This window comes from Neopelma chrysocephalum, unplaced genomic scaffold (genome assembly GCF_003984885.1).
Source record: "Neopelma chrysocephalum unplaced genomic scaffold, ASM398488v2 Primary Assembly neopelma1_22, whole genome shotgun sequence".
Taxonomy (NCBI): Eukaryota; Metazoa; Chordata; class Aves; order Passeriformes; family Pipridae; genus Neopelma; species Neopelma chrysocephalum.
The window spans coordinates 14636340-14661962 of NW_020897689.1; the positions used below are offsets into that span (position 1 = coordinate 14636340).

Genomic DNA, 25623 nt, shown 5'->3' on the forward strand with positions numbered 1-25623 from the left:
GCAATTCAGAAGACTCCAGCTACCTGCTGAGGCTCCATGCGCACAGAGCAAGGGCTGGAGGGCCAGCCCCATGTTGCCCCATAAATGGTTTCTAAAGCTAACTGGTGACACAAATTACAAACTTATTCCCTGGCCTTCCCTGCTAAGAATGTTTTTACTATTGTTATCTATTTTATTGATATTATTTCCACACAGATCAGGACTTATTATAAGAATTGTACAAACATAGAACAAAACCACCATGCTCCTCCCAAGGATGTCATAAACTAAGGAAAAGACAAGGTGAAACCAATCCATCTAGAAGAGGGCAAGGAAACAATGAGGCAGCATTGCCAGTATGTCAGCTAGTGGTCTGAAGAGACCAACAGGTTGGTTAAAGTCAAGTTTATCACTGACACCAAAGCATTTTGATCTGGTCAGATCTAAAACATGAGAACTAGACAGTTTATGCCAGGTGGCAGATAGGTGGGGATTAAGCTATGAAGCTCCTTGGTAGTGAAAAAAAAAAAGCATAGTTTATCTGTTATTGTAAAGGATAAAGGACAAGGTAGCAAGAAAGAAGGGATGACAGCATAGATAAATGCTCTTTGCAGCAAAAATATGAATGGATGTAGCAGGAGAGGAGAAGACTGGAAAATTGCTACAGTGCAAGGAGGAAACACTTGGGTGAATGTTTTATGAGGAGAATGGCTAGGAAAGGCTATATCTTATCAGCAGTTATGCAGAAGCCAAGACAACATTTGAAGAGGAGTACCACTGACAATGACAGAGATTACTGATGGGTGACAAAGGGTGAGGATGAGGTACTGATTTTGAGTCTTGACCCAACTAAAGACATTGGGAAACAGTGTCACTTGAGTAAAGCAGATATAAATTCAATTGGGGAAGCCAAAACAGCACTTAAAAGCAGTGCTCCAGAATGTAATTTTTAATGTGCATTCAGCAAGTTGTGAAGCAAGAAAGTAACATGACATGAACACTACTGAAGTAAGCTTGCATTAGGTAACAAAAGAGTGAGAGAGAACAAAAGGTTAAGGGAAGGAGTGACAGACAGAGTGACTCTCAGGAGATATGATAGGATGGAGTCAGAAAACGAGGAGGAGATCTCTGTAAGAACATGATTTTGTGGAAACCATGAACCTCAATTTCCAGAGTAGACCTCAGACAGACCCTATTCCAAACAGTTACTTTGTAAATAAAATACAACAGACTGAATCCACATGCAAGTACTATGCAAATATTTGCCACCACTGTGATCAAAGATATTAGGTGATAATGTTCAACCTTGAAAACTGGCCTTGAACAGCATCCATTAAGGTGTTCCACTACTACAGCTATTGATAAAGATCAGTACATCAAACTGCACCGTCAGTCAGCCTTGACCCTTTGTGCAGAGGACTATCAGTGAAACCATACAGAGTATAATGTGTCTGGAGCCTACCAAATAAAACACATGTGCAACTATCACCAGCACAATAGAACCATGATTACAATTTATATATTCTCAAAAACATTCTGGGTAACAACAGATAACTAAGGAAATAGAGGATTTTTACTGATTTTTATGCTTATCTGGGGAATAATCCTAATAATTTTGAGGCAGGTATTTTGCATAACTTAATAGCCTTTACTTCAAGTTCCTAGTTTCAGTGTAATACAGATTTTTGTAATGAATATATGGTAAGAATACAAATGGGTGCCACGTATCTAGATGAAAATATGTTATAGTCTGAAAAATAAAATATCAAGTTGTGCCACCAAAGACTGTAGGAAAATAAAATTTTAAAAAAGTTCTAAGTCCTATTTTGAGAGTGACAGACAGACAGACAAAGTGAGAGCCAGATCACAGGTGTCCATACATGAATTAGGTTTCAAAACTCATATAGCCAATGGAGATCTGGCCAGCATATGCAGGCAGCTAAACACCAGCAGCTGCCAAAACAGGTGTGACTCCTTTAGGGTAAGCCAAATAAATCTCTAAAGTGAAACGATGGCACTAACAGGGGGTTTGACTCATTTTCCCCACACAGGTATCTAGAGACCTTTGAAATGCCCTGTAGTATCCCATGTTTCTCTAGACTCCCTTCATACAGACATACATCCCAGAAGTCAAGTGTCAAATCTGTTGACTTCATTATGTCTTTGGAGACTAAAAAGCTTCTGGGATCTGACTGTGGGACAGCAGCCTGATCAAGCCCTAAAACTCCACTGAATAGAATGGGAAGTGGGCACTTTGCTCATAAATAAATGCGTTCAGGCAGATACCTACATTTAGGTGCTCTAATCTTTGACATAAGTTCCATTCTCAGAGTTTTGAGGACTGTCAAAGAAATGCAAGCTTTGAATTCAGTCTTGGTCATCCGCTTTCAAAAAAACAAAATTTGATTTCAGCAGGAACAATAGCTTTTAAGCATATAAATAATAAAACTGTCATGGAGACTGCTGTGCTTCATTGCACTCTGAGAGGAGATCCTGGAGAGAGAGTGTTCTTGGTTCAGGGATCATATCATACAATTTTTACACAAGCCAAGGGAGTCAAAACTGCATAGATTTGGAAAAACACTTTGGCCAACAACTTTTGTGGGAAAAAATGCACATGCAGTCAATTGAAACAGTTATATAGGATTGAAATTCTTGGATTGGAAATAAGCAAATTAATTTTTTCCTTTCATTGTATTCAAAATGACACATTTCTGATTTTCTTCCCATTTAAAAAGCTTTCATTTTGAAATTACTTCAAATTAAAGGACTAAAAGATGGAAAGCATAGCACTTTATTTAATTTGATCTATACTGGCTGTCACAGTCTTTTGGTTTCCTGAAAAATCTAACATATTTGACTTAGGTCAGATCTACTAAATGTTTATCATTTAATTCTTTCTGAAATGAATTATTTTCATAACTTCCCTAGTAACTAAAACTTCTGCTTTTCATTTTTAACCACAGGACTGTTACCTTTCTCCTCCCATGTACTCAGTTATTGAAATCTATGCAGACTCATATAGCATTTACTTTTGAGAACATTTACCACCCAATTATTTGGAGTTCTTACACAGTAAAAGTTCCCCAACACACTTAGCACTACTTTGCTTCCCATCTTGTCAACATCAACAGGCATTTAATCTAAAACTTTCACCACAGGAAGAGAAACCAATGTGTACTGCTCTTGAAAGTCTCCTCTATAACTTTTACTATAAGGGCAGAAAGTAACTATATTTCTATTAACTTGAAATTACGGAAGATATATATCAGAGTAGATTCCAAGAATGATTTTCTATCTATTGCTGTATGCATAAATATGGAATATGGAAACTGAAGAGATGTTTCTGTCTGCTGATGTTAGATTTTGTTATGCAGCATCTCATGACTATCAGAGCCATAATGTTCAAATCAGTTGGTGAGATGCATCCCACACAAACCATTTACAGTAAGCATTCAGGTGCAGTGCTGCATCTTGTCTGTTTACTTTAAAATATAACAGAGAAGACCTATCCAAATTCCTAATCACAAATCAAAGTCACTGACTGCTATGTATAATACTACATTTTTGTTTTATTTTTCTATTTATCCCAATAAGCTTCTACATATTTGCATCCAGTGCTGCATGAGAATTTTATTAATTTACTTGTTTATACAGAGAGTAAAAGAAAACAGTCTCTACTAAGAGAAGGTAAGAAGACTCTGTCTCACTCGACTTATAGGTGTAAGTCAAATTTACTTCCATTGTTACTTTTCCCCCAAATTTCAGAAAGAAATTACATTAATCATATCATTCAAATAAATAATTTTAAAGAAATCAGAAGACAACTGGAAAACTCTTCTGTGAAAGAATTAATTTCTACCCTAAATGACAATCTCACTAATATACAATAGAAAACTCAGTCATATTAAACAAAATTTATAAAGACATGATTCTATGGGCAAAGGTTATGCTTTAGTCTTTGGGGTCATTCCCTTTCTTGATACCTATTCCCATAATTTTTGAAATAAGGTGAATGAAGTCCTTGTTTAAAGAGTTGTCACAGGTGACAGTGGTCCAAATGGGTCCACAAACCTTCGTCTTTTCATTTGTCATGTGCATCACATCTGATTTGCCTCAGCCAGGCAATTCTTAGAATCACAGAACAGTTCAGGTTGGAAGGGACCTTGGAAGGTCACCTAGTCCAGACCCCGCTCTGCAACAAGCAGGGACATCTTCAACTTGATCAGGTTGTTCTGAGCCCAGTCCAATCTGACCTTGAATGTTTCCAGGGATGGGGCATCTGCCACCTCTCTGGGCATCTAGTTCCAGTGTCTCACCACCCTCATCATAAAAAACTCCTTTTTTATATCTAGTCTAAATCTGCCCTATTTCAGTTTAAAACCATTACCCCTTGTCCTATTGCAACAGGCCCTGCTAAAAAGTCTGTCCCCATCTTTCTTACAGGCCCCCTTTAAGTTCTTAAAGGCTGCTCTAAGGTCTACCCAAAGCCCTCTCTTTTCTAGGCTGAACACCCCCAACTCTCTCAGACTATCTTCACAGGACAGGTGCTCCAGCTCTCTGTTTACTTTTGTGGCCCTTCTCTGGACTCATTCCGTGTTCCTGTGCTGAGGACCCCACATCTGGTCAAAATCCTTCAGGAGACCAGAGCAGAGGTGCAGAATCACCTCTTCTTTTGATGCAGCCCAGGACAAGTTTGGCTTTCTGGGCTGCAAGTGCACATTGGCTAGGTCATGTCCAGCCTTTAATTCACCAGTACCCCAAGTCCTTTCCACAGAGCTGCCTCCCATCCGTTCTCCCCCAGCCTGTATTGATACCGGGCGTTGCCCTGACCCAGGTGCAGGGCCCGGCACTTGGCCTCGTTTAACCTTCAAGGAACTGATGCAGTGCTCATAGGAAGAAGATCATAAGCAGTGTAACTCTTGCTGCTCAAGATTGTTTTTTGTTTGTTTGCCTTTTAACTTCCTTATCTCAACAACCCCTCGGCTCTCAGAACAAGAACAAATTCCTGCTGACTTCTACAGCAATCCAGACTGTTCTACTTTAGGACACAGAGGAACAAAAAAAAAAAAAGGAAAGAGAAGAAACAACAGAAAAGGGAAGTTCTCCCACAGCTAGGTTGCAATATCTGCAGTTTTTGGCATGTCACGGGTTGACAGATCAGCTGCAATGATGGCTAAAATCACATTACTGGGGTGAAACTGGGATGGCAATACTGCCAAAGTGCCCTAAACTTGGGCTAAAGGTGATGATTGTCCACTTAGTCAAAAAAGTTAAAACAGATTCAAGGTCTTTGATATAAAAAATTTAGCTTAGCTATGGAAAAAATAAAAAAAAAGGAAGTGCAGGGCATAGAAAGCAGAATCCATTAGTGATGTTTGCATGAAATACAACAATCTTTCATTATTGAGTTGAAGAAGAGTTGTTTTCCTTTCTTCTGCTTTAGTATATGTCTTCCAAATAATTTCTTAAATATAGACAAAAATCTGACTCTCAGAAAGAAGGTGAATTCTTGAGATACAAACTATTGTGATCAACCACCCAAGCAACTCATTACTCAAGCAGAAGCATTAGCTGCAGAAGGCCAAATAAAATGGATGAGGTGGAACATAATAGATGAGACCCTGATAGTATAGAATGGAACTTCGCTGTCAGAAGACTCCCTCAGTTTCAGTGACAGATGTTTAAGGAGGCAAGAACAGAAAGAAACGAATGACAATTATCAAAGGAGGGTAGCCACCTGCATGAGAAGTGCAGACCACAAGCTCTGTGGTGCTATGATAGCTGGAGTAAGAAGGCAGTGTATTTTATTGTAATTTCTGTTGAAGCTTTTCTAGCAGAAATACCTGATATGAATTATAATCTATTCCTCCCTCAGAATGACAGGATAAAGATAGGAGAAAAAACCTCCCCCTAATCATTTGCTATGACCATGACTATGATAGTATAGTTACAGATCTTTTTTCAACCCTGTCTTGTAGGAATTAAATATCCTTATAACTGCAGACAAGCTTTCTATAACAATGCTACTGCTACTACACAAAATTTCAAGCTCTTCTGAGTACATTACAGAAATCCCTATCCTGTTACTCTATGGAAAGGAGACTAATTTGTTCATCTAGGAGTATCACGGAATCATAGAAATGCTTAGGTTGGAAGGTACCTTAAACATCATCTAGTTTCAACCCCCCTGCCACAGGCAGGAACACCTTCGACTAGACCAGATTGCTCAGAGCCTCATCCAAACTGACCTTGAACACTTCTAGGGATGGGGCATCTACAACTGCTCCAGGCAACCTGGCCCAGCGCTTCACCACCCTCATAGAACACAACTTTTTTCTAATATCCAATCTAAACTTCCTCTCTTTCAGTTTGAAGCCCCTCTTGTCCTGTCACTACGTGCTCTAGTAAATAGTCCCTCTTCATCTTTCTTGTTGGCTCCCTTCAGGTATTGGAAGGCTGCAATTAGGTCACCCCAAAGCCTTCTCTTCTCCAGGCTGAACAATTCACGTTCTCTTAGCCTTTCTTCATAGGAGAGGTGCTCCATCACTAATCATCTCGGTGGCAAGTCTGTTAGCAAAATGTAACTAATAATGATATCTCACTATTGTAAACAGCATTTAATAAATACTTACTGTGCATGTATGAAGACAGCAACACTATCTGAGCTTGGATATGCTACTATTCTAAGAAAATTCATAAAACTAAATGTGTGTTTGTTGCTGGCCTTGACTACGAGTAAAGGCCATTTGGAAATCACTAACTCCAGGTCATCTCTACCTTCTCTGCTTGCGCAGTTGATTGGGTAATAACGCCCATACAGACAACTAAGGCAAACAGACCTTGCCAGGTTGACATGTTCTGATACTGCAATATCAGTCCCAGCACTTGCCCAGGCACTGGGAGCTGGAATTGAAGAAACCAGTAACGTAGTCATGAACCCAATATTTTATTGTTCCAAAGTTTTACTGCAGTAGGACCTAAAGAGTACAACTAGAACCAGGCAGCCACTATTTTTAGGAACTGCAGACACAATGAGAGACATGAAATCAGCCACAAAAAAACTTAGGATTTGAGCATCAAACCTACATTTAATTATTCTCATGTGTGCCTACAGGCAAGTCAGTAGTCTTCAAGGAGTTGCTTAGGAAGACAGAACTTGAAAGAGACTTTCTATACAAACATAAAATAATGTTTAGATGAGTAAAGAAAAGGTGAAGGCCTCTGTGTGGAAGAAGTCAGTGCAGGTTAGAGAAGAAACATGGAGAATCAAAGTTCTTCCAAAATCCTTCCAAGGCCCTAGTTTTCTCACATTTATTTATTTGCTGACACCATGACCATATTCTCACCATATGTGAAATCTAAGCTTGCTTTCTTAGTTCAAGTCATGAGACATTACTATAAACCCCAAAAACCTAGAGACAACTGTATTCCAGAGGTTGGGCTCTGCAACAACAGGAATACAAAAAGTACTAGCCAAGTAAACCTCATATATTATTGAGTTCTTTGGTGGAGGTGGGGAGATGTGTCAAAAATAAAACTGCAGTGGTTCATCCAAACTTTTCCAGTGTTGGGATTTAAGATAGAGGGGAAAAAATGAACCTGAATCCTAAGCAGATCCTTTTAAGGTCTAATAGTCTGATCTCTCCAGCTGAAACATTCACTCCTTTCACAGAGATCAAATCCTGGCTTACAATTTTTTGTGTGGTGACCAAGGTTACCATGGAGTTCCAACTGGGTCTAAGGTCTGTGTCTGTTTCCAGGAAATAGAGCGTTCAGGAATACTCCTTAGAAAATGCAGCAAATTATTAGACTATAAGAGCAGGAGCAAGTAATTCAGTGAAAAACATTTTAACATAACCATTTACATATATCCACTTATGCTCTGTCCTCTGCTTTCTGTGTTTCCTTCTAGACTACAAGATTTGGGGACTGCTATGAGAAGTAGCCTGCTTTGATAAAAATATGCAGGTATATAATTTTATAGGTAAAAGAGCTGAGAGTATACATGTGAAAACACTATCAAAACACATCAAAACTAGAGAACCAACATTAAAAAAGTGATAAAAAGTGGAAACTAGTATTCACGTGTATTGAGGTACTCATTTATGGACAAAAAGTGGTAGCACTATTTTGCATTTGGAGCCAAAGTCTTCTCTATGGAAAATGTCTCAATTTTTTATAACAAGAATCAGCTTGCTAACTGAAGAATTCAAATGCAAGTAGAAATAAATACCTTATCTAGGTTTTTCTCTATTAATTGCAAGCTTTCCAAAAAACTAGCACTCACATTTTCACATTCAGGTTGAGTTTTTATTTGTGAAATCTAATTTAAAATGGATTAACTAAATCATGACAGATGACTAGGGACATTTACATTATGAACATCTGATTAATGATGATTTAACATAACTTGATTAGGAACAGTTGCAAGATAAACAGAAATTAATTCTGTTCACTGGAATGGAACATCTGTCCGGGGTTTCCACAATGCAGGCACAAATTCTGAGACTTCCAGTGGTCCAAAACACCATAGACAGCTACTGCCATGAAAAAGTTAATTAAAATTTAATTTGGAATTCAGAAAATTTATTTTGTCCTCAAAGTGCAATTGTTTGGTAGTGTTAAGGTTAGAACTAATAAACACTATGAATTCTTGTTTGTTTGTTTTTGCTAGAATAGGCAATTACAATTTTTATATCAGCACCTAGTGAGACACTAAGAATTCTACAAAATAAATACCAACTTCACAGCCCTGCATAAGTCATTCATTCTATTCAGACCAGCTAAAAATGTCATATAGGGAAAATGACTTGTGGTTATTGCCATCTGGGAGTTCTTGCTCATTAGTATTTAAATGGTCTAAGATCCCACCAAAGTAATTTGGACTGATGTAGATTTATAAATGTAAAATAGTAGGTCTTCCAGAATGATTCCTTAGAGGATTTTTTTTTAATTCCACAGATAAGAATGTCTCTTTTGGTTTATCTTAATGCAATGTGGAATAACAACACATCTACCTTCTCATACCCCTGAAAGAGCTAAAACAGGCAGCCTATAGATCACATATTTAACTCGAGAGCAGACAGCTCCCAGTGAACAAAAAAGAAGTAAGATACCCTCCTCATTTCTCAGTTTTAGATTTAAAACTATTTAAAAGTAGTTTCTTTCCTTTAACATTCAGATGTGCTGCCAGAGAGCTTTTCAACTATGGGCAGAACAAGACCAGTTCTAAAGGAGAACTGGTAAAGTAAAAAGTGAAGATGAATTCTAGTTTGTAATCTGAGTTCTTTGATGTTCAGCAGACTTTTTTTGGAAGATCTGTAAAGAAAATATTGAAGACGTGCAGTGATGTACGTAACATCTCCAGCCCTTTAAATATGAAACATACCTTTATTTTAATTCTAAATATGACTAGACAAAGGCAAAGTAAACTGCTTTTCAAAAATTAGGACATCTTATTTTACCTTGTCTTACTAGGAAAACCAAATAAATTTGCTTTAACTAAAACAAATCTTACAGAAAGCCAGCATAACAGTGAGAATTAAAAAAAACCACAAAGAACACAGAGAAGTTGATTTTCAAAGTTGGTTCATTCCAGTAGTTCAAATACTGAAAAATGCGTTTGCATTTCACTTTAAAAATACTTGAGTTTGCAGCTTTGTACAAGCTGTGTTATGCAATTTATGCTATGCTTTTCTCTACCAAATAGTCCTCTAACGTGTTTTCCCCCTGTGAAGTAACTGCCCACTTTAAATCATCTCATCTCCCTGTTTTATTCCTGGTAAGTTACCTGTTTTGAGCTCTTTTAAGATAAGACAACACAATCACCACTTCATCACAACATAAATTTGAAATAAAACAAGAAGTCTTGCCTGTGGTCTTTAACATAAAACTTTATTTACTTAGCACATGAAATGAATTATGATTAAAATCATGCAGATATTCAGACTGCAAAACAAATTACTTCAAATACAATTGCATGTTTAAAATTTACTCAGTCAAATATCTACTTTGAGGTAAAAATGTAAGAATATACTGAGAAATTATAACCTTAGCATAAATAAACAAATATTGATATTTTCAGAACAAAATAATTAGTGAAAACAGCAATTTTTAAAACATATATCAGTACAAGAGAAACAGCCCATTTAGCTTCCATTCGAGTGTGATCCACTTGTCTGATATAAATCTCCAAATACTATAAAACTACATACTACTAAAGCACAACAGACAGTTGTCCCCCATCACAAAACTTCTACCTGTTTACTGCAGTATTGAGGCAAGTTATTTGAAAAAATATATAATTTCAAAGATTAAGGGGTTTAATTATACAGCTTCCAAACAAGAATACTGAAAGCTGTACAACCAAATCCTCATTGAATAATACAAAATGCCTTAGGCCAAAATTCCCAATATAAAGACCTGAAATTCGGGTCAAAAATACATGACCGATTAACATGTTTATGCTGTCACTGGCACGCACAAAAGCAGACAAGTTCTGTGTTTGTGCACCTTGGTGTATTTTTGTTTGGGGTTATTTAGGTAACTGTGCAAAGAATCACGTAGCTGCACAGGTTTCAACGACATACACAAATTCAAAGTGACCACAGGCCTTCTCCAAATCACATAATTTCCCCAGATCACAGTGGTCTCTCACATTTCTCTAACTTCAAGAAGAAAGAAATTCCTATTTGTTTTCATCACAAGTAGAACAACGAGAATACCAGTAAGAACAACCTACTATAGTCTGCAATAGTTGAGGTTTGCATCTCCTGGACTGATTCACTCATACGAGTAACGATGCAAGGAAAATGACAGAAAAATAAGAATATAAATATTATACTGCACCATGAAACACTAAAAAAAAAATATACAAAAATTACATTAGGGCATTAATTATCTGTAAACCTATTAAAAAGAACACCTTAATACAATTTGGAAGGTAAACATAACCTACAGTCTAAGTTTTCAAATGGCTGTTTGTCAATGCAGCATAGAACATTTCCATAGTGCAAATCTTACCAACTCTACGAAAGATACTGTCCCCTTCAGCAAAATGCTCCTTTCCCCACCCCCCTCAAAATAATGATTCAAAGTCCTATCTCATTTCACATTTAGTACAAGATGTGGTTTGAAACATACTAACATATGAAAGTTTAATTTTAACACTGAAAAAAGGTTGAATAATGTTGGGAATTAAAATAAAAAAGGTAGATATGTTATAGCTGGAAGACATGAAATCCAAAAATCTGATCCCTGGAAATGAGGAAATAAAAAGACACTGATATTTCCTTTCTTTCATCTGTTGGAAACATATTGTATGACAATACAGCAGGTTCCCTATATTGTACAACAACCATAAGATTACTTTAATTGCTGGAGAATCACAGTGTTAAGTATATCTGCTTCTTGTAGTGTCAGGCTTTCATCTGTTAGCTCTTTATTTGGAAAGGTAGTCACAAGAACAAAATCAGTTGTTGCAAAGGCTGGACGGGACTGGATAATGAAATCTCGAATGTGCTTAATCCTGTGAAAAGGATATGGACATGAAAACTGTGTATGATTCCATTTTGATATATATATGTACATTAAGATGATCAGACAACACAAAACCATTAAACAGACTAAACCATTAAGTAAGTCCTACATTTCACATTTCGATTTGATCCAGATGACTAATGATTGTAGCCTACAAAAATTTTTTGATTCTTGTATAAAACATCCTGAAAAATTAAAATGAATGTTGCTTGTTTTCTCAAATAACAGAAACAAAATTTGTAACATGGAATATATTACAAACTGATACCTAACACAGAAAGTCAAATAATTTCACCATCACTATCAAAAATTTCATAATTAATTCACAGAATCACATAATATGCTGAGTTGGAAAGGACCCATAACGATCATTGAGTCCAACCCTCAGCCCTGCACAAGACCATACCCAAGAGTCAGATCATGTTACTATATTCCAAAAAGGTGAAATTATTAATGGAAGGAGGAATCTTAAAAGATATGGTCACACTGAAGAGAAAGCAGGGGGGAATTATTAATGCACTTCAATAGCAAGAGGTTTCCCCTACTTGGCTCTTCTGAACAATAGTTAACAAAACCATCGCATGGACAGTATAACAGTAATAATTTAATCTTATAAGACATGGATGAAGAAAATAGTATGTTAGAGATAAAAATCTGAAATGTGAGGTTTCTCCCCTAAGACATTAAGCTGAGAATAAATCTTTGAACATCTTTTGTAACTACTAAGTTGGCAGATTTATTGTAGCCAATAAGCAGGGACTTCAGCTTTCTATCAGTATTCAAGGCCTTTGAGATAAGCAATGCACTTTAGTAGCTGGTTTTGATCACACATAAGTCAAGGATAACTAAAAAGATTCGCAGCCAAAAGAAAGTTAATAATGATTAAAATAAGCTCCTCTCAACACATCCTTGGTTACAGATGTACTGGCAAGTTTACCACTTTGACCCTTTCAAGCAGACAGAAGAACACATGGCTACAGAGGCTCCCAATGAGCCCTAAGGTTTCTCTGAGTCACTTCTGCAAAGGTGCTGTGAGGAAAGGATCCGGGCCTGTACTATCACGTTATGTTATCAGGCCTGCTAAAGTATCAAAAATTATTGCTGTATCTTCCTCCCTATTGGCATCTCAGCCAAAATTGCCTCGTTGTCTGTGTTATTGTCAGGTGAAGGAAGCCACACACTGTCCTTATTCTGAGCAAGAAGGAAAAGAAGGAAACAGGAGAACTGCCCATGTAACAATATTAACATGGAACTGCTAAGACCACCTCCAAGTCAGGATTCAAGTTTCACCTGTGCTCTAACACAATGGTGCAGATTTCAATTCAAGGCTGGCTTGAATTCTGTTTTAAGTGTTGGTGGACTACTGCCCAAATCTCTGCCCTCTGCCCACAGTTCTCTCAGCCACGTACTGGAAAGCAGAGCTTTGCAGAACCTTGCACTGAATCAACCTCTTAGGTAAATAAAAGGGGTTGGCCAACACCATTTGTGGCACTGCCCCAACAATGTCAATAAAATTGGTGGCAAGCTCTAATCAGAGCAAGCAAGCTACTAACAGATCTAAAAACCCCACCAAATTCCCACATTGCCAATTCTTAGGAGTTGACCATCCAAACGAAAACAAAAGTTGGTTCTCAGTATTATGTCCAGTCCACATGCTGGAACTGCAAATAAGCATGTTGTGTCTACATACCCTTCTGCAAATGGGCTGCAGTCTACACTTAGAACCCATGTCATGTTTAGCCACGCTCTTAAGTATAACAAGGTAGAAAGATGGAGCTCTTGATTATGGGCCACAGGATTTCTCTGCCCATAGTGTGGACTATATTCCACATTTTGGAATATATATTTCCACCATATTTTATTTCAAAACCACTTTGCAATAAGGTGTTTTCACAGTGTTTTCTGAGTCATCCACTTGCTCCTCCTAAGAAAGGCCCAGGGTTGGGATGACTACATAGCAGGGCTGTCCAGGTTTCAGTCATCCTGAGAACAGCTATGGCTTGCACTGTGTCCTTAAAAATATCAATAGACATAACTGGTTAGAGAAGTTTCTGACTTTGCAGTTATCAAATATCCTGTGGTTTCAAATACAGAATTTTGCTTTGACAGTCAATTTATCAGTATATCCACCTAATGAAATGACACAGAGCTACACATTTCAGTGAAGTTGTACTTCCCCCTTTTTAATGTCTTGCTGATACTCATTTAATGACATAACACAAACTTATCAAAACAGTTATGGTTACCTGCATTGATGCAGAATCAATTTACCTGTGTGTTTGATTAAATCTTTGTATTAATCGGGTTCCATCTGCTAATCTAATTTGAATTTTAGTTGCTGGCATGGAATCATCAATCAGAACAGGCGCATTAAGAATGGATTTCTCCTCCTCCTCTGGGGAAGAAGGCGTGCTGACTATTTCAGGTGTAAGGCTAAAGGATTGGAAAAAAACAAACAAACAAACCAGTTGTAACTAATTGAGTCAAACCAGAACTGAATTCTTCAGTTGTGTTTTTCATTGAATAACTACCATGTACAGCTAGTAAAATGAGCAATGAAAATCCTCTCAGAGTTATCTGATTCAAGTATAAACACGGCTTTTCTAATAGACAGAAATAATGCTTTTGTAGTTTCTTGTCAATGATTGCAATATTTCATATTTATTTGCCTTATAATTCTGATATCATTACATTTGCATGATTTTAAATAGGTAACCAAGTAAAAATAGAACTATATTTGTTTATGCTTACAGAGCATGAAATGACAAATGCCTCTGATACTAAGATTCATATATCATATCTCCTGGACTATATTCAAAAATAATCATACACCATTACAGTGCACTAAACTGACACAAAATGCTTTAGGATTGCTTTCAGATTCTGAGCATCTCTCACCCTTTTGGAGCACAAATGATATTAACAAGACATTGATAACCACCACAGAGCATGTGGACTTTTTTACAGTTAGTATAGATAAATATAGCTCTGATTGGAGATAACCATTTGGCTCCTCCTTTTATTGCTTACATACCTGAGACTTCATCAGCTACCCAAACAAACAAAAATGCCATACAACTGGTGTGCACATTTTCTTATATGTGAAACCTCCTCTCTTGCCCAGCTATTTTCTTCAACAATATGGGCAAGTGCTCAGGTGAAGAAGTTATCATATACAATTGTTTCCCGTTTCACCTCTACCAGAGCTTACCCCCTTCTCAGTTTTACTGAGCATACTTCCTCCTTTTTAAAAAGATGGAAATAGATTAGAAACAGTAAAGAATCATTTATTGAATTAAATTACTTGAAGAAGCACATCAGCAATACCTTTTTTGGGCAATCAAATATATTATATGAATAAATGCAATGATGACCAGAAACCTAGAATTATTTACAGTTCAACAGCTAATATCAAGTCAGCTGGATAAGATACTTCAAAGGCTATAATTGTTATGTGAAAAAGCTGACAATTGGCAGAGCTGAGGTCACATTACTGTTTACTCTGACCAACCTGGGTGAATAGAAATTATGCACTTTTGGACAAATTAGTCTGAAATTTTCAGTCACAGGAATGAAACAGGATATGAATACAGAGCACAGAACAGAAAATCTAGCTTTTTTCACCTTCCAAGTTTTTGTCCTTCACCACTGAAAGCTTTGAAGCGCAGTCTGGGCTTCACATATTCTTGTTCTTGGTGATCTTCCATATCCAAATTAACCTGGCCACCATGAACAAGTCGCTGCAGTTCCATAGGAATTTCCCTTAATGAAAAAGATAAAAGATTTCCCAATTACATTCTGAACTGCAAAATGAAATTATACAAAATGTACACACGCAGTATGAGTCAATATTAATAGTATGTTTAGTTTGAAAGTCACACTCAATTGTTTTATGAATCAATTTCATTGTAAAGGAAGAAAAAAAAAATCAGTAAGCTGACATTCAAAACCTAAAATACACTGACAGTCGAAACACAGAATGAGCAAACAAAACATGTGAAACTAAAAGCTGCAGTAACTAGTACTATTCAGACTGAAACCACCAGAGGAAACAAAGTATTCCAAATTTTTAAATGCCTCATGCATACATTTTATGGGTACAGGCAGAGAGGAATTTAATAATTACAAACATGTGGAGAAAGCATTTTTCTTCACTTCACTTGAAAGTCATACATCAAACAAGTTGCCATTTTAACTTACCCTCTTTTAACGGACTCAAGAAACTGAGCATTTATTGGGTCTGAATAGGATCTCAACTCGCCATCATCTAAACTGAAGCCATTCCTCCACAGTTTCAGCAAAATTTGAACCTATGAAGTTTAAACAGTGAAATAAAAAAAGAAGTGAAGACAGACACACAAAGCAGTACAATTTCATACAGATTAGTTATACAAGCCTTGATCTACATTTAACACATTTTGTACCAGATCACAAACAAGAATGAAAATGACAAAATAAGAACAGAGCACTGGACTGTAACTGTCACTGTTAGATTTTTTTTAAAAAAGCAAATAACTACTATCTACTTTGAGACCACTTTTACACACAGGAAAAAAATCTCAATGTCCTATCCATGACATAAAGTATGACACAGTGACTGTGCATCTTCACAGCGTTCCAATTACTTTTAAAAGCAGTACACATTTTTGTTGATAAATTAAGAAATAAACCCATAAAATTACAAATTACTGCTGATACTGCCAAAACTACTCTTTCCTCAAATTATAACATGCTGAGCTCCAATGAATTTGATACTAGCTTCCTTCAGTTCAAATGCTGGGAATCCAGGAAACCAGCCTCCTTCCCTCCCTACTTATTTTGCTACATATAAGGTCCAGCCAGAGCCTTTCAGCTTCAGAGCCTGTACCTCTTCCTTGCAACTGCCTTGAAGTCCAGCATAACTACCCTTCCCTAGCCAGTAAAACTGGCCTTCCCTTAGAAAACTACCCCTGCTCCCAGTTACAGTAAGCCCACTGCAACAGGTTTCTGGCTGAGTACAGATGGCTATTACTTGGAGAGTAGAAGGATTACTTAGTATAGTAGAAATAGCAGCTCCTGGTGACATGATAGCACCACCCAGCCAGAACCACATCCTTACTCAACTCTTGGCCTTACTTATCTCTTGGGTTTGTTTCTAAATGAGCTTAACACTTTCTCCAGTCACTCATAAAAACGTCAAAGTGCCGAGAACTTTGTTTCTTCTCACCCTCTTGCTCACATTCTGCTTTTTAACTAATAGGAAAGAAAGGCCAGACAATGTCAAAAGGCCTCTAACATGCTGCTTCACCTTTCCTAGAATACAACTATCTCCTCCAATTTGAGACTGGCTACTTTGCAAGACCCAAGGAGAATCATTTCCCAGGAGGATTAAAATGTCAGCATAGCAAAGAGAATGCAGAACAACACCCGGTGGAAAGTAACTGAAAGGAAGGTGTGCTAAGAATTTCAAAGTAATTTACATATGACAATTCCTAATGGAAGCCTTAGGGATATCCAATGAACATCTGTTCTCTTTGGACACTTTAACAATTTCTACTTAACACACCTAATATTTAGGTATTATTTTTTGCTCATAGACATAGTTACAGTAATACTGGCATTTAAAGTTGTAAACGTGATTAAACAGGCATCTGTTAGAGGTTCTGTTTTCTGCTATTCAGAATTTTACTTACATCTTGATTTTCTCCATATATGTATTCAGAGTGCTTTTGTGATGAGTCACCCAATCTATATCCACCACCAGAAAATGACTGAAAAAAATACATAGAAAAGCTTATTGAAATAATTATCTGAAACAGTTTATTAAAATTCTTATCTAGGTGCAAAAAAAAAAAGCATCCACAAACTTGCTCCTGTGATAAAAACCAAATACTCTGTTATAACACATATTTTCTAAATGGAAAATTATAGCTAGTAAGCATAATCAGGCTATGCAAGCTTTGTGTGATGCATTTCAGTTTCTATTCTGTACACTTTTTCAAACATAAGAATCAAAGAATAGTTTGGGTTGGAAGAGATCTTTAAAGGTCACCTAGACCAACTGCTCCCCTGCAACAAGCATGAATATCTTCAACTAGAACACATTGCTCAGAGCCCCATCCAACCTGATCTTGAATGTTTCCAGGGATGGGGCATCCACAACCACTCTGGGCAACCTGATCCAGTGTTTTACTACACTTGACAAAAATTTCTTTCTTATATCTAGACTGAATCTACGCTCTGAGTTTAAAACCATTACCCCTTGTCCTATCAACACAGGCTCTACTAAAAAGTCTGTCCCCATCTTTCTTATAGGCCCCCTTTAAGTACTGGAAGGCTGCAATAAGGTCTTCCCAGAGCCTTCTCTTCTCCAGGCTGAACAATCAGCCTGTCCTCATAGGAGAGATGCTCCATATTTTTGTGGCCTTCCTCGGGAGGCACTCTAACAGGTCCATGTTCTTCTTGTGCTGAGGACACCAGAGCTGGATGCAGTACTCCAGGTGATGTCTCACACCTGGAGTGAAGTACAGCAGCAGAATCACCTCCCTCACCGTGCTGGCCACGCTTCTTGTGATGCAGCCCAGGATATGTTTGGCTTTCTAGGCTGTGAGTTCCACATTGCTGGGCTGTGCCTAGCTTTTCATCCACCAGTGCCCCAGGTCCACCCCCACAGAGCTGCTCTCAATCTGTTATTGTCTCAACCTGTATTGATACTGGGGGTTGCCCTGATATAGGTGCAGCACTTCGCACCTGGTCTTGTTCACCTCATGAGGTTCCCATGGGTCCACTTCTCCAGCTTGTCCAGGTTCCCCTGGATGGCATCCCATCCCTCAGGCATGTCAACCACAACACTCAGTCTGGTGTCGTCTGCAAACTTGCTGAGGGTGCACTTGATCCCACTATCTGTGCTACTGATAAAGGTATTGAGCAGCACCGATCCCAATATGAATACCATCTCCATCTGGACACTGAGCTGTTGACTGCTACCCTCCAGAGCAATTCTACAGGTAAGAGATTTTGATTTGGGATCCAAATTTAGTCTGCTTTCTTTTGTAATCAATTATAATTAAAAACAAAGCAAATAATTCCAGTTCATGATGATGTCTAATGATTTCCTCTGAAATTGTTTGGTTCTTGCCCTGTTTATTTTCTAGATCAAGCTATTGGAGCACAGACAATAATACACAACTGTGCTGAGCAAACCCTCTGCTATTTGAAAACAACAAAAAGGCTGACTTGCTCTGATGTGGTTTGATGAGTTTCAGAGACAATAATGTAAAGAGAGATCAAAGCATCTTTTAACTTTTACCTTAGCTTTACTGAAATCACCAGATGCTCTTGAGGCTTCATCTAACGGGACTGCCCCATGTTCTTTTGCTTCCTTGAAGAGTTCGGCAACAATTTTACTCGGACTACTGGAAGCCCCAGAAATCTGTAATCCTCTATATTCTGAGTCACCTGAATAAAATCTTTAGAGTAGTAATGTATATAAGAAACATTGCTTTAAATGACAAGCATAATTTTTATCTTTCCATCAAAAGAAAAAAAATTAACAAAGAGACAAATCTGGCACAAAACCTTTTTATTCTGATCACAGAAATTTTCCGTTTGGTTCTGAACTTCCCAGTAATCCAAGCAGCATTACACCGAAGACATTTCACTAATAACCAACCAGATCCCAGAGATTAGAGAGCAGGGCCATATGTTATAAGGGAACACAGTCCTGATGCAGCTGTGCATCTTAGGATGTCACCTGCTCACAGAAAGACACATCTCCTCAGGGAAATTCCTGTGCATGGGACTGTGCCTGAGCTGGATAGAATATAGAGTCACAACTAATCTCACCTTGGCAGAACAAACATGAAACTTTTTCTGGAAAACCAGATCAGTGCCCTAATATGATTTTTTGATTCACAGATCTAGCATATTTCCACTCCTGCCAACACCAGAAACGGAAATTTTTAAATAACATTAATTAACCTTTCAAGGCATTTTAAAACCTGCAGAAACTGCTGTGAAAGCTAATTTGTGGGTTTTTTTCTTCATCACAGTCCCATTACTAGCTCTTGAGGATGAAATGTTAAACTACAAATAATTCAAAATAGTTTAATAGTTCAAAACTGTATCTGTTTGATTATGAAGATCAAGATATTCCTTGAGAAGAGCATTATAATTGCTAAATACCAACAGAACAGATGCTGTAAAAAAATCTGTATATAAATACATAATCTGGCAAACCTGAGTGTTTTGTCTTTGATTACAGGAAACATTAATAACTAATAAGTGCTTCCTATTTTTCTCAACATTTACATTTAACCACTTGGGGCAAGGTAAATAAATTAATCCATGTGAAACTGTCTCTCAGGCTAATGACTTCAAAATGTGTTGATTTCACCATATTTTACAGTTACCAAAAAACCAGTATTAGGTATGAAGGTACTCTACAACCATAATGCTTTTATGATGTCACATAACTGTCAATCCCTTAGTAATATCTCCCTTTGTACATAAATCTGTATTTATTATCCCAACTGCCATTTATATGGAAAATCTTTAATTATTAGATTTAAAAGAATGATAGTGGTAAGGAGATGAAACAAGAATTCTCATAATTGTCATTCATTCAAGAAAGGAAGTACTCAAATATTTGAACAAGGGACACAAAGAACAACTCAGGATATTTGAGAAAAGGCAACAAATTTTTTGAGTGCAAGTGTAAGTTTCAATTTTTACAACCACACAGTCACATGTTAAGGCATCTAAAGGTCCTACATCACTACAGTCAGATTCTGCTAATAGTTTTACTACGGTCATGTACTGCTAACACTTACTCTAATAAGTCACACGGCACCCCTGCAGTTACCAGCCCTTTGCAGGACAGACCTAGCTCACATGCATTTTGAAAAAACAGGATGGACCAAAGTGTGAATGTGACAAAAACCCCAATCACTTTCACAATCGTTAAATTTTTTTTTGTTGTTGTTTAAAAATACCTTTGGTTTTCTTTGTCATCACTCATGCTTCTCTCTGGTTTTCTCAACCTTCTAAGAGAATCCAATTTAAGACTGCCAAGAGAATAAAAGAAAATGTTTGAAGATTACTGGTACATACACTTTACTAAGTAATTTACATCTAACTTCTGAAACTAATTCCTTTTCAAAAACTAAGGATATCAAGTTGTTGTAGTTTTTCTGGTCTTATCTTTTTTTTTTTTTTTTGTGCCAAGGTACATAGCCATGAATGCTTCTCAATGAATAAGCAGGAAAGGGCACATGTATGGCAGTAACAGTTGGACTGGACGGTCATTGCAGGTCTATTCCAAATGAACTATTCTATTCTAGCATAGGTTAAGCAGAATTCTGCTTTACGCCACTGGTGGTCCCACAGATAACACATGACATTTGCAAGCTCAACAGCTGTTTCAGAATCCAGGGTTGTTAGCTTGCACAATGCCAGGAAAGCTGTGCAGATATATGCTCTTATCCTGTAGGACTTGATAAAAATCATTAATATAAGATGTATATGAGGCAGCTAACTACCATGGGATAAGAACGTACCTACAGCCTGCTACATGAGTAATGGCAGATCACTAGTTTAGGTTTATGCAATTTTTCTGATTACTATACCTTTGAAATCAAAGTGTAGCAGAGCTAGCCATTTCTTTTTTAAGTATCACTGTTGATGAAACAATGTAATTCTGTATCTCAGTGAAGAATCTGCTTCTCAAAAAAAATGTATTATTATGGACTTAGATCACGTGCACTAGAAACACTTTTAAACTTAGTTTTAATAACTTATTTTCCTCCTGTGTTGCATTGTAGGTTTTATGGGGTTTGTGTTTCTGTGCCCACAGATGTAAGTTTCTCTAAGGAGCTCACACAACATGACAGTAGGGCTCAGAGGCATCCTCTATACCTGTAACTGTGGAAGGCAAGCTGAGGAGGTGACTTCAAGAGCAGCACTATGTTTCCTTACAATTAATACACTGCTCATCTGAGAGCAAACTGAGGTCTACTAAAATAAAAATCTTGTTTTGGACACCATGCATAGCTGCCATCTCTTCTTCTCAGACAGATTCCAGTGTAATTGCCAACAAAGATCACATGTTTGCCAACTATCACACTGAAGTATTTGAGAAATGGTATTTTCCCTTGGTTGGGAGTAGGAAGTTGTAACTTCACGATATGTATTGGCAAATGAAGCTGTTTGCTTATTTGTTTGTAAACTTTGTTCTATGTAGCTGATTAGTCAACTTAAGTGGTTTCACCAAAACAAAAAAAAAAGTCACCAAAACAGGTATTATTTTCCAAGTGTCACACACTTTGCTAAAATTTCTCTTCCTGAAGAGATCTGAATTTATAGATGTACTTGAAGCACGATTCTGGTGACTATGATCTTTTCTTTTACTCCTTTAACACAGAGATCCATACTGGCAGCAGCAATTAAAAGACAAGCCAAATACAAGACTTGTTATGGCATCACTGACAGTAATGATGTAAAAAATTATCTTCTTCACATGATTTAAAAAAATTAATTAAAAACTGGCAAGATTTCTTTATAAAAAATTCAAGACTACACAGAATCTTCAAATGCTACGTGAACTGCAAACACTGCAGGTTAGCAAAACCCGAATTTGTATATAGATATGTGTTTTTCCTTCCACCTGCCCAACTCAGATAAATTAATTAAGAAGTCTTTCTTATTTCTGTCACCCCATAGCTACCTACTAATGCACCTACTAATAATTTTCCAAATTACTTTTTGTCTCATCAGGTACTGACAAAAATAAAACACTGAAAGCAGCTCATTTGCAAGTTTCACACAAACAACTGATTTGCTGAATTCTGAAGAAGTCAGTAACTGCAGTATTTTTCCGACAGCAAATTTCCAAATTCTATCTGTGTAAACAAGGTGTAACACTGCATTTCACTTACAACATCTTAGTCTTACCTGAAGTGGGTTTAAAGTGTTTTGGAATTCCTGGAATACCAAATAGCACAAAGGCTCTTAAATAAATACAATTTAAAAAGCATTCTGAGAAGACAGACAATGCATTATTGCAGGAATTAAAAATTCTGGATTATGAACTGTTTTAGATTGCTTTTTATACAAGGAGGGGAACAAGTAAGCATGATGAAGTTTTGTGAGCTAATACAGCACCTATCCCCACTTTTCTGAAGTACAAAGCATGTCTTACCTCTGTGATACTTTTGTGTTACTGATCTTTGTAGCTGTTGATTTGTCAGAACACAATGACTGCCTTTTAGCTTCATCTTCGTATAACTCTGCCAAGGCCAGCTGTAGGAAACAGAACTCTTTTTAGAAGTCTGCAACTCTAGAACTATATGTGGAACAGAAATAAGACAAAAATTAATGTGAAATGTGCATCTCTCCAGAAAATTAGAAACATCAATGTGAGAAACCTCAACCAAAATTCAGCTTCCTTTCTGCTTTATGAAAAAAACACCACACAATGCTTAAATGCCATTCTGACTCGCATCTTGTACTCTGCTGTCATCTTGCTCACACTGCTTCACTAGCTACATTAAGCCTGTATTAGATTCAGAATCACAGAGTATATACACAGGTAGATATTAAGCATCAGCTCATTAATGGTAACAAACCAAAATAGCTATGTAATCCTCTGATAAGACTGGGCAGCAAATAATAAATATTACAAACATTTTACATAGAAATTGAAAAAATGTAACTCAAATAATCTTTTACTGGAATGAAGAACAAATTCAGCCTTGCTGGCTTGAATTCAAGACATCACTGCAAATACCCCAACAGCTTTTTCATAAAGATTCACTAAAAGCTGCCATATCACTGGCAAGTTCATTTTTAGGAACTTGTGCAAGGGACATCTAACATGCCATTTTTAGCAATCTTACTTTTGTCCTGAATACTTTGTTTGTCGAATCATTTTCAGTTTTGCACCCACACCATTTTGTTCACATTATGCAACTAATATCATACACATCAGAAAAGGTACTAGGCTACAATTTCATTGCAGTTTTATGTTGAAGGAATACACATTAAAGTAAAATTGAACATCATCTGTCCTTCAAAACACACTGCTACGAACACAGAATATTAACCCCATATTATTGTGAGGCATTTTCTGCAGGGAAAAATATGAGCTGAGGAATTATACCCATTAAGAAAATTAAACTGAGTAAAAAGACAACTCAAGAAAACCACTGAAGACCGCCATTCTATCTGAGAAAACAAGCAAATACCTTTTAGATATGTAAAGCTGATGGGGTAAGTCACAGAGAACATGTCCATAAGCAGACACTAAACAGAATAGGCAAAGATCTACCCTGTACCATCCCTAATCCAAAAACTCAGGGATGCTGAGGGTGCATAAAAGGGCATGGTCAGGCTTCTGTGCATTCCTCACATTGCATCTTTTACAGTGCCATGACAAATCAAGTACAGGGATGGATGGATGGATGGTCAGCTACTCTAACCCAGGAGGGTACTTCCTTGGGCTTTAGCACTTTATCCATAGGAATCAACCCAAAATGCTGGTCTGCTGCAGTTGACTAACACCTTATGAACCAAAAGTATCAACACAGACTTTATTACTGTTATATATTGTAACAGTAACAAGGCAATACCAGAGATTAATGCAACAATAATACTGAAGAAGAGAACGCTCCAGTAAGACCTCAGTGTGGCCTTTCAGCGCCTAAAGGGGGCTTATAAAAAAGACAGAGAGTGACTTTTTACACAGGCAGATAGTGATAGGATAAGGCAGAATGGTTTTAAACTAAAAGAGGAGAAATTTAAATTAGATGTTAGGAACAGATTCTTTACTCAGAGGGAAGTGAGGCACCAGAAGAGGTTTCCCAGAGAATTTGTGGATGCCCCATCCCTGTCAGCGTTCAAGGCCATGTTGGATTGGGCTCTGAGCAGCCTGGTCTAATGGAAGGCTCTCTGCACATGGCAGAGGGGTTGGAACTAGATCTTTAGGCCCCTTCCAACTCAAATCATTCTATGACTGTAGCAAAATTAACCTCAGCAAGATGAAGATTACAAATAGTAACCAAGGTAAAAAAAAACCCTATATCCATTTTTCTCTGTTAATTATACACAATTAAATTAAACGGGCACTTTCAGTTACTAAACATTTCACCTGTTTTCCAATCAATTTGTTGCTCAAATATTTTGACCCTTCATGCAGTGTCAAAGTCACACACAAAAAAGGAATACTGCTAAAAAGGTTTGTAATCAAGTCTTTAAATACCAGTGCTGAGTTACATTTGTGATCACACTCCACTTTTCCCATGTATGCCTGGGAAAAGGTCTTGTCATTAGTCTTACACCACATCTGCGGAGACTGACGCTGTCGTGCGGGACAAGACATTCCTACCAAATAATTAGGAAATACAATGGCGCCGAAATAACTTCAAGCACAGTTAGAACCCAGATACCGAAGTGTCAAGAGAGTCCCTCCAGTTCCCTGAAGAGTGCCCGCCCAGTTCCACCCACCGTTTCCCAAGGGGCCTAGTGCTCTTCCAGGGGCATCCTTCCCATCCCAGCCTCAGAAGGGGCGTGGGCGGCGGAAGGACGGAAAGAGCCCACGCCGGGACAGCCCCGGCTGGGAACCCAGGCACCGACCGCTCCCCTCAGGGCGGCCCGACGGAAGGCCTGAGGCACCCCCAGGGAAGGCTTGGGGCGCCCCCGAGGGGACGCGGCGCTCCGCCCCGCCCGGCCCCGCCCCGGCAGCAGGACGCCCACCGCCGCCCTCTCACCTGCAAATCCCGGGCGCTAGGCGGGCGGCCACTGCTCCGGGGCTGCCGATCCCTGCGGCCGCCGGCGGCCCCGGCCCTGGCCCCGGCCCCGGCCGCGGGCACGTCCCCGTCCCGCTGCGCGGGCGCTGCCCCGCCGTCCGCCATCTTCGGGAGGCGGTGGCGAGCGGTGGGCGGGGCCAGCGCCCAGCGCGGCCGCCATGGCAACGGGAGGGGCCGCGCCGTGCCCGCCGCGCTGCCCCGAGCTCCACCAGGGCTGGCTCCCCGGGCAGCAAAGCTCCGCGCTCTTCGTGCATTTCAGCAAACAAACATCAGCGTTTGTTGTTTGCGAATTGCATGGCTTTTCTGTCAATTAGTACTCACA

General features: G+C 38.2%; 1 protein-coding gene across 3 annotated transcripts; it reads right to left on the bottom strand.

Annotated features, from left to right (window-relative positions):
* Window positions 1-9857: 9857 nt before the first annotated feature.
* On the bottom strand, window positions 9858-25406 carry UBXN2B (UBX domain protein 2B). Of its 3 annotated transcripts, none has more exons than XM_027708485.1 (9): window positions 25263-25406; window positions 22697-22797; window positions 20493-20564; window positions 18809-18968; window positions 17193-17270; window positions 15721-15830; window positions 15145-15282; window positions 13792-13953; window positions 9858-11509 (listed from the first exon to the last, which is right to left on the bottom strand). In XM_027708485.1, exons 1-9 carry the CDS (start codon window positions 25404-25406, stop codon window positions 11347-11349), a joined length of 1128 nt encoding a protein of 375 aa, XP_027564286.1. In that variant the 3' UTR covers window positions 9858-11346. The 3 variants fall into 3 exon arrangements, with proteins under 3 accessions (XP_027564286.1, XP_027564362.1, XP_027564434.1); XM_027708561.1 differs by lacking the exon at window positions 25263-25406 and adding an exon at window positions 24755-24889; XM_027708633.1 differs by lacking the exon at window positions 25263-25406 and adding an exon at window positions 24769-24837.
* Between the last annotated feature and the right edge of the window lie 217 nt (window positions 25407-25623).